The sequence below is a fragment of the Chiloscyllium plagiosum genome, unplaced genomic scaffold, assembly GCF_004010195.1.
Source record: "Chiloscyllium plagiosum isolate BGI_BamShark_2017 unplaced genomic scaffold, ASM401019v2 scaf_11259, whole genome shotgun sequence".
In the NCBI taxonomy this organism is placed as follows: domain Eukaryota; kingdom Metazoa; phylum Chordata; class Chondrichthyes; order Orectolobiformes; family Hemiscylliidae; genus Chiloscyllium; species Chiloscyllium plagiosum.
In genome coordinates this window covers 5,992-17,396 of record NW_025214677.1, presented here as the reverse complement: position 1 = coordinate 17,396, position 11,405 = coordinate 5,992, and the positions used below count along the sequence as shown (strand labels likewise).

Below are 11,405 nucleotides of genomic sequence, written 5' to 3'. Positions count from 1 at the left end.
CCCTATCTCCATCACCTCTCATTCTGGTACATGTTTACACACACGCCTCCTCTCCGTCCCCCCCAACATCTGTCATTGTAACACAGGGCCCGGGAGGTGGTCCTCGTGTTTCAAGTGGGTCTCAGCAAGGTTTGGAGAGTTAGTAATCAGCTTCAAAGAGCTCAGCCAGGTCGTAAACAACATTACAAAGAAACGTTTGCAGTCAGAGAGAGCCCCAGCCAAACCGAGCGAGACAATTAAATTCATTTACGACTGATGGAAAAAAAAGCCCCCATGCCATTAATCGTCTGGTGCAAGTAATGCTTCCAAATGAGTGAGGATTCAGACAGAAAGCTGGTCTGGACGCTGTGCAGTTCCCTCACCTGTCTCCGACAGCTCTTCAGAGTGATCCCTGTCTTTGCGCTGACATCATCCAGATCTTTCTTGGTCCCCTTGGACAGTTTCTTACCCAGAACCTCCCGCACAAACGGCTCATCAAAGGTGTAGTACCTGTCGAAGGAATGACTTCCAATGCATCAGCCTGATCTCCGAACACACTTCCACTGGTGAGACACGGGGTTAGATAGAGGGTAAAGCTCCCTCTGCACTGTCCCCCCCATCAAACACTCCCCAGGACAGGGACAGGATGGGGTTAGATACAGGGTAAAGCTCCCTCTGCACTGTCCCCCCCATCAAACATTCCCCAGGACAGGGACAGCACGGAGTTAGATACAGGGTAAAGCTCCCTCTGCACTGTCCCCCATCAAACACTCCCAGGACAGGGACAGCACGGGGTTAGACACAAAGTAAAGCTCCCTCTACCATGTCCCCAACCACTCCCTCGGGTAGGTTGGGATTGCCTCCTGCCTGTGTCCTTGAGCTTACTTTTCGCTGAGCATGGCCTGCATGGGCGGTGGGATCTGGAAGAGGAGCTGGTTGATCAGTTTGGGGGGGCTGTGCAGCAGGCGCTCTAACATCTGGAAGGCCCGATAGTGGTCCATGGTGTCACTCTCCAGCACGTCAGGCGTGGCACCCGCCTGCTCCAAGATACCGCTCTGGATCCGAATGCTGACAGCATCGCTCACTGGAACAGGATGCAGGGACAGGTCAGAGGCAAACACAATGGAGACAGCACAGGATACAGGCCCTCCAACCCACCGAGTCTGCACCAAGCCAGCACAACCAGACTCTGCCAATCCCACTTCCCAGCACTTGCGCCGTATGTCTTAATTGTAAATCCTGACAATGAGGGAGCAGGCCGTTCGGCCCACCGGGTCTCTGCTGACTCTCCGAAGTGCATCCCATCTTGACCCACTCCCCTACCCAGCCACCTAGTCTGCACATCCCTGGGCACAATGGGACAATTTAGCACGGCCAATCCACCCTAACCTGCACATCCCTGGGCACTATGGGAATCATACTGGACTCAAGATGTTAACTTTCTTCCTCTTTCTCCACAGATGTTGCCAGACCCTGCTGCATTTCTCCAGCACCCCTCTGTATTTCCGATTTCCAACATCCACAGCATTTTGCTTTTATCCAGGAATGGGCAAAGTCTTTTCAAAGTTCAGGGGTTTATGCAGCACGTTAGTGTAACTGCCCCAGTCAGAAACACCTGGGAAGCTCACTGACAGGTTGAGATGGATAGAACGCTGAGGGGAGGCATGGAGAATAAAGTCCAGGCAGGGAAGTGATAAGTCAAAGGAGAAATGGAGAGCCTGTGGAATTCACTGTCACAGAAAGTGGCTGACGCCAAAATATTGAATGTTTTCAAGGAGGAGACAGATATAGTTCTTGGGGCTAAAGGCATCAAAGTGGGTGAGCAGGAACAGGGCACTGAGACAGATGATCAGCCACGATCGTAGAGAATGGGACAGCAGGCCCAAAAGGCCTACTCCCGCTCTTACGTTCTGTGAATGGCCCATGTTGGTGGCTGTAACTGATTAGACATTGAAAGTGAAGCAGTGACCTCTCGTACGGGTTCGGAGGTTGCCAGTCAGGCTTCCCACTGAAAGGGGAGGGGGCAGCGAGACCCCAACCGCCCTCCGTCCTTCCCTCCACCCCCGGGCTCTCATCACATTCAGCAGGTGGTCCGTCACACTGCCCACTCCCCCTCGGTCCAGTACCTGAGTACCCGTCCAGCCAGAGCTGATATACGTCCTTATCGATCAGCGTCGTATTCCCCACAAAGACATCCAGCTCCACAGCCATAACTTGACAGCCTCCCTGCCACAGGCTGGCGTCCTCCTGCTCTGATAGCCTGGCACAGTTACCACGTCCTCCTGCTGCGATAACCGGCCCTGGTTACCACGTCCTCCTGCTCCGATAACCGGCCCTGGTTACCACGTCCTCCTGCTCCGATAAACGGCCCTGGTTACCACGTCCTCCTGCTCCGATAACCGGCCCTGGTTACCACGTCCTCCTGCTCCGATAACCGGCCCTGGTTACCACGTCCTCCTGCTCCGATAACCGGCCCTGGTTACCACGTCCTCCTGCTCCGATAACCGGCCCTGGTTACCACGTCCACACAATCACTTCCACACACAAACACACACAATCACTTCCACACACAAACACACACAATCACTTCCACACACAAACACACACAATCACTTCCACACACAAACACACACAATCACTTCCACACACAAACACACACAATCACTTCCACACACAAACACACACAATCACTTCCACACACAAACACACACAATCACTTCCACACACAAACACACACAATCACTTCCACACACAAACACACACAATCACTTCCACACACAAACACACACAATCACTTCCACACACAAACACACACAATCACTTCCACACACAAACACACACAATCACTTCCACACACAAACACACACAATCACTTCCACACACAAACACACACAATCACTTCCACACACAAACACACACAATCACTTCCACACACAAACACACACAATCACTTCCACACACAAACACACACAATCACTTCCACACACAAACACACACAATCACTTCCACACACAAACACACACAATCACTTCCACACACAAACACACACAATCACTTCCACACACAAACACACACAATCACTTCCACACACAAACACACACAATCACTTCCACACACAAACACACACAATCACTTCCACACACAAACACACACAATCACTTCCACACACAAACACACACAATCACTTCCACACACAAACACACACAATCACTTCCACACACAAACACACACAATCACTTCCACACACAAACACACACAATCACTTCCACACACAAACACACACAATCACTTCCACACACAAACACACACAATCACTTCCACACACAAACACACACAATCACTTCCACACACAAACACACACAATCACTTCCACACACAAACACACACAATCACTTCCACACACAAACACACACAATCACTTCCACACACAAACACACACAATCACTTCCACACACAAACACACACAATCACTTCCACACACAAACACACACAATCACTTCCACACACAAACACACACAATCACTTCCACACACAAACACACACAATCACTTCCACACACAAACACACACAATCACTTCCACACACAAACACACACAATCACTTCCACACACAAACACACACAATCACTTCCACACACAAACACACACAATCACTTCCACACACAAACACACACAATCACTTCCACACACAAACACACACAATCACTTCCACACACAAACACACACAATCACTTCCACACACAAACACACACAATCACTTCCACACACAAACACACACAATCACTTCCACACACAAACACACACAATCACTTCCACACACAAACACACACAATCACTTCCACACACAAACACACACAATCACTTCCACACACAAACACACACAATCACTTCCACACACAAACACACACAATCACTTCCACACACAAACACACACAATCACTTCCACACACAAACACACACAATCACTTCCACACACAAACACACACAATCACTTCCACACACAAACACACACAATCACTTCCACACACAAACACACACAATCACTTCCACACACAAACACACACAATCACTTCCACACACAAACACACACAATCACTTCCACACACAAACACACACAATCACTTCCACACACAAACACACACAATCACTTCCACACACAAACACACACAATCACTTCCACACACAAACACACACAATCACTTCCACACACAAACACACACAATCACTTCCACACACAAACACACACAATCACTTCCACACACAAACACACACAATCACTTCCACACACAAACACACACAATCACTTCCACACACAAACACACACAATCACTTCCACACACAAACACACACAATCACTTCCACACACAAACACACACAATCACTTCCACACACAAACACACACAATCACTTCCACACACAAACACACACAATCACTTCCACACACAAACACACACAATCACTTCCACACACAAACACACACAATCACTTCCACACACAAACACACACAATCACTTCCACACACAAACACACACAATCACTTCCACACACAAACACACACAATCACTTCCACACACAAACACACACAATCACTTCCACACACAAACACACACAATCACTTCCACACACAAACACACACAATCACTTCCACACACAAACACACACAATCACTTCCACACACAAACACACACAATCACTTCCACACACAAACACACACAATCACTTCCACACACAAACACACACAATCACTTCCACACACAAACACACACAATCACTTCCACACACAAACACACACAATCACTTCCACACACAAACACACACAATCACTTCCACACACAAACACACACAATCACTTCCACACACAAACACACACAATCACTTCCACACACAAACACACACAATCACTTCCACACACAAACACACACAATCACTTCCACACACAAACACACACAATCACTTCCACACACAAACACACACAATCACTTCCACACACAAACACACACAATCACTTCCACACACAAACACACACAATCACTTCCACACACAAACACACACAATCACTTCCACACACAAACACACACAATCACTTCCACACACAAACACACACAATCACTTCCACACACAAACACACACAATCACTTCCACACACAAACACACACAATCACTTCCACACACAAACACACACAATCACTTCCACACACAAACACACACAATCACTTCCACACACAAACACACACAATCACTTCCACACACAAACACACACAATCACTTCCACACACAAACACACACAATCACTTCCACACACAAACACACACAATCACTTCCACACACAAACACACACAATCACTTCCACACACAAACACACACAATCACTTCCACACACAAACACACACAATCACTTCCACACACAAACACACACAATCACTTCCACACACAAACACACACAATCACTTCCACACACAAACACACACAATCACTTCCACACACAAACACACACAATCACTTCCACACACAAACACACACAATCACTTCCACACACAAACACACACAATCACTTCCACACACAAACACACACAATCACTTCCACACACAAACACACACAATCACTTCCACACACAAACACACACAATCACTTCCACACACAAACACACACAATCACTTCCACACACAAACACACACAATCACTTCCACACACAAACACACACAATCACTTCCACACACAAACACACACAATCACTTCCACACACAAACACACACAATCACTTCCACACACAAACACACACAATCACTTCCACACACAAACACACACAATCACTTCCACACACAAACACACACAATCACTTCCACACACAAACACACACAATCACTTCCACACACAAACACACACAATCACTTCCACACACAAACACACACAATCACTTCCACACACAAACACACACAATCACTTCCACACACAAACACACACAATCACTTCCACACACAAACACACACAATCACTTCCACACACAAACACACACAATCACTTCCACACACAAACACACACAATCACTTCCACACACAAACACACACAATCACTTCCACACACAAACACACACAATCACTTCCACACACAAACACACACAATCACTTCCACACACAAACACACACAATCACTTCCACACACAAACACACACAATCACTTCCACACACAAACACACACAATCACTTCCACACACAAACACACACAATCACTTCCACACACAAACACACACAATCACTTCCACACACAAACACACACAATCACTTCCACACACAAACACACACAATCACTTCCACACACAAACACACACAATCACTTCCACACACAAACACACACAATCACTTCCACACACAAACACACACAATCACTTCCACACACAAACACACACAATCACTTCCACACACAAACACACACAATCACTTCCACACACAAACACACACAATCACTTCCACACACAAACACACACAATCACTTCCACACACAAACACACACAATCACTTCCACACACAAACACACACAATCACTTCCACACACAAACACACACAATCACTTCCACACACAAACACACACAATCACTTCCACACACAAACACACACAATCACTTCCACACACAAACACACACAATCACTTCCACACACAAACACACACAATCACTTCCACACACAAACACACACAATCACTTCCACACACAAACACACACAATCACTTCCACACACAAACACACACAATCACTTCCACACACAAACACACACAATCACTTCCACACACAAACACACACAATCACTTCCACACACAAACACACACAATCACTTCCACACACAAACACACACAATCACTTCCACACACAAACACACACAATCACTTCCACACACAAACACACACAATCACTTCCACACACAAACACACACAATCACTTCCACACACAAACACACACACAATCAATTCCACACACAAACACACACACAATCACTTCCACACACACACACACAATCACTTCCAGACACACAATCACTTCCACACACAATCACTTTCACACACAATCACTTCCACACACAATCACTTCCACACACAAACACACACAATCACTTCCACACACAAACATACAATCACTTCCACACACAATCACTTCCACACACACACAATCACTTCCACACACACACAATCACTTCCACACACATACACACACACAATCACTTCCACACACAATCACCTCCACACACAATCACTTACACACACAATCACTTACACACAATCACTTCCACACACAAACACACACAATCACTTTCACACACAATCACTTCCACACACAAAATCTCTTCCACACACAATCACTTCCACACACACAATCACTTCCACACACACACACAATCACTTCCTCAGACAAACTCCACACACACACACAATCACTTCCTCAGACAAACACACACACAATCACTTCCACACACAATCACCTCCACACACAATCACTTCTACACAATCAATTCCACACACAAACACACACACAATCACTTCCACACACAATCACTTCCACACACAAACTGCGCATCTGCGTGGGTTTCCTCCGGGTGCTCCGGTTTCCTCCCACAGTCCAAAAATGTGCAGGTTAGGTGAATTGGCCATGCCAAAGTGCCCGTAGTGTTAGGTAAGGAGTAAATGTAGGGTTATGGGTGGGTTGCGCATCAGCGGGTCGGTGTGGACTTGTTGGGCCGAAGGGCCTGTTTCCACACTGTCATGTAATGTAATCTAATCTAATCACTTCCACACAGAAAGACACAAACCCACAAGCACACAATCACTTCCATACACAAACACACACAATCACTTCACACACAAACACACACACAATCGCTTCCACACTTCCACACACAAACACAATCACTTGCACACACACACAATCACTTCCACACACAAACACACACACAATCTCTTCCACACACAATCACTTGAACACACACGCATGCACAATCACTTCCACACACAAACACACAACCACTCTCTCTCACACACATCCTCATAACAGCTAACCAGACAGCCCTGCATTCAAAACTGGCATCTAATTCACATTTGTACAAATCTCCTTCTTACACACAAATCCAATTCAGATGAGAAAACAAGAATGCTGAAGAGTGGAAAACAGTCAGCGATTGCTGGAGAAACCTAGCAGGTCTGTGGATATAGAAACAGAGTTAATGTTTTGAGTCCAGTGTGCCTCTTCTTCAGAATAATGGTCATCACCACAGTCTTAACCAAACCATTTGTCACACACCCTCTGTATTTGTGTAATATTAATTGTGGATTCAAGTGCTGTGTTTATATACTGGTATTAAAGATAATGTTATCAAAGCCCTGCTCTCTCACTGGAGAGTGACAACTGGTGGTGGTTTAACCTGAGGGTCACCATGTGTCAGGCACAGGCAGAGGTTCAGAAGGAGAGTCCTCGACGGTAACCTCGGCATGTGTGGGAATTGAACTTATACAGTTAGGATCACCCTGCATTGTCAACCAATCATCCAGCCAACTGAGTTTACCTCCCCCAATATCACATGGGTGGCACAGTGGTTAGCACTGCTGCCTCACAGCGCCAGGGACCCGGGTTCAATTCCCGACTCAGGCGACTCTCTGTGTTGAGTTTGCACATTCTCCCTGTGTCTGCCTGGGTTTCCTCCGGATGCTCCGGTTTCCTCCCACAGTCCAAAGATGTGCAGGTTAGGTGAATTGGCCATGCTAAATTGCCCGTAGTGTTAGGTGAAGGGGTAAATGTAGGGGAATGGGTCTGGGTGGGTGGTAGGTCGGTGTGGACTTGTTGGGCCGAAAGGCCTGTTTGCACACTGTAAGTAATCTTAAAAAAAATCTAAATTTGTATATTTGAAAGATAGATTTTTTAAGCAACTTCTAAAAAAATCATTCACAGGATGAGGGCATTACCAACTAGGCCAGCATTTACTGCCCATCCCTAATTGCCGAGAGGGCAGTTAAGAGCCAATCACCTGGCTGTAGTCTGGAGTCACATGTAGGTCAGACTAGGTAAGGATGGCGGTTCCCATCCCTGAAGGATATTCGTGACCCAGATAGGGTTTACCAAAAATCATCAATAGCTTCATGGCCATCAGCAGACCCTTAATTCCAGATTCTTTATTAAATGCAAATTCCACCATCAGCCATGGCAGGATTCAAACCTCGGGTCCCCAGAACATAGTCTGGGTCTCTTGATTGACAGTCCAGTGATAATAACACTCGTCCATCACTTTCCCTTTATCCACCTGTAAACATCATAAAAGCTTCCAAAGCACTTCACAGGGCATTACAGAGTAAATGTCACATGCTATTATGACCAAGCAAGGAATCAAATCCCCTCTTGGTCGGTTACTATAAATATTTTTTATTTTCTTTTTAGCACACAGCTATCACATTGCATTTACGACATTATCGATTCGATCAAAATGAAATAACTAGATTATAAGGTTTGGTAAAACAAAGGAATTTTATTACCTATCAACCCTGGAAAAAAGTCATTCATACACATGAATGCAAGTAATAAGTTTTAAAATATACCCAAGTACATAGAGGAAGATAGATGAATTGCAGTTTAAAGTTCTTTGAGTCCTTGTGTTGTGTGAATGACAGTTTAGCTACTGTCTTGTTTCATCAGCAGTGATGAATTTTGAAGGTATCCTTGAGTTTTTGCTGGAATGTTGGTTCTTCAAGGATTTTCTTCACCAGATATTGATTTCTGAAATTCACGAAGGGAAAGGCAGAGAGCAAGAGATTGTCTTCCAGTTCATGTTTGCAAACCCATTAATCCTTGCTCGGCAATGCTGTTCCAAATCTGCTGTTGAGAAATAGTTCAGTGCGTATTCTGGAGTCTCGTTCTATTGTCTTTCCAAGCCAGCTGATTTATTCCCTTATTTTGTCACAGGAGATTTGAACAGATAGGAATTAAACCAGTTTGAAATGTTCAGCTGCCTTTATATATAGTGAACGTGCATTTGTAATGAGTGGGCATAGAATCATAGAATTCCTACAGTGTGGAAACAAGCCGTTTGGCCCAACAAGTTCACACCGACCCTCCGAAGAGTATCCCACCCAGACCCAAACCCCTACTCTATTACTCGACATTTACCCCTGACTAATGCACCTAACCTACACATCCCTGAACACTATGGGGCAATTTAGCGTGGCCAATTCACCTAACCTGCACATCTTTGGATTGTGGGAGGAAACCAGAGCACCTGGAGGAAACACACACAGACACAGGGAGAATGAGCAAACTCCATTCACTCAAGGCTGGGATCAAACTTGGGTCCCAGCGCTGTGAGGCAGGAATCTGGATATATTTCCAGGAAAGGTCTGAAGTTGCATTTAATAAAATCAAATGAGCCTCTCTGGGAACAGCCTCTACCTTACACAAAATTCTTGAAAGACTTGAATCCATTAGGAGATGTAGATCTGAGTTTCAGTCTTTTAATAGAGATATTAACTTCAAACCTGTTTTCTGATGGTTTCATGAGGTTGGCTAAATCTGATTAGGTGAGGACAGCAGCCATTTTAGGCTAACATTTGTTGTCTTCCAAGGTCAACTTAGTCCAACTACGTCTCAGGCAGGAATAACAGGTGAAGAAAGTTGAGTATTGATTGTCCACATTTACTCATACCATAACAGTCTATATGTTATGTGAAGTGACTGAAAGGATTGATCAATAGAGCAGGTTTTAAGGTGTGTTAGAAAGGAGAAAAGCAATGATGAGGAAAGGAAATGGTGAGCATGTACAAATCTGCTACTTTCAATTTGAAAAGTTCTGAAATGTACTTCATATTGAAATTTTATTTCCAGTTAAGAAGTAGGGATGCCTTACGGCAGTTATACAGGGCCATGGTGAGACCATACCTGGAGCATTGTGTGCACTTCTGATCTCCTTCCTGAGAGAGGGTGGACTTGCTATAGACAGAGATTGGTGTCAAGATTAGAGTGGTGCTGGAAAAGCACAGCACGTCGGGCAGCATCCAAGGAGCAGGAAAATCAACATTTCAGGCAGAAGCCCTTCATTGGGAATGCAAAAGAGGCAGTGAAGTGGAGGGTCACTGGGCAAATACCAGGGATGTAGACACAAAAAAAACCCTGCAGATGCTGGAATCCAATGTTGACAGGCAGGAGGCTGGGAGAACACAGCAAGGCAGGCAGCATCAGGAGGGAGAGGGACACAGCAAGGCAGGCAGTATCAGGAGGGAGAGGGACACAGCAAGGCAGGCAGCATCAGGAGGGAGAGGGACACAGCAAGGCAGGCAGCATCAGGAGGTGGAGAGGTCAACGTTTCAGGTCTAACCATTCTATGTCTCCTGCCTGTCTACTTCTGATACCAGGGATGGCAGGCTGGTCCTATGAAGACAGGCGTGTTCAACTGTTCTGTGGAAGG

At 45.6% G+C, this 11,405-nt stretch overlaps 1 protein-coding gene across 1 annotated transcript in view; it reads right to left on the bottom strand.

The window, feature by feature from the left end:
* fibpa (fibroblast growth factor (acidic) intracellular binding protein a) overlaps positions 1 to 2,499 on the bottom strand; it is a 14,348-nt gene extending 11,849 nt beyond the window's left edge. The window contains exons 1-3 of the mRNA XM_043686527.1: positions 2,106 to 2,499; positions 865 to 1,063; positions 363 to 489 (exon numbers count right to left, since the gene is read on the bottom strand). Coding sequence (XP_043542462.1) covers positions 363 to 489; positions 865 to 1,063; positions 2,106 to 2,190 — 411 coding nt within the window. The 5' untranslated portion in view covers positions 2,191 to 2,499. The remainder of the gene's footprint in view (positions 1 to 362; positions 490 to 864; positions 1,064 to 2,105) is intronic.
* Between the last annotated feature and the right edge of the window lie 8,906 nt (positions 2,500 to 11,405).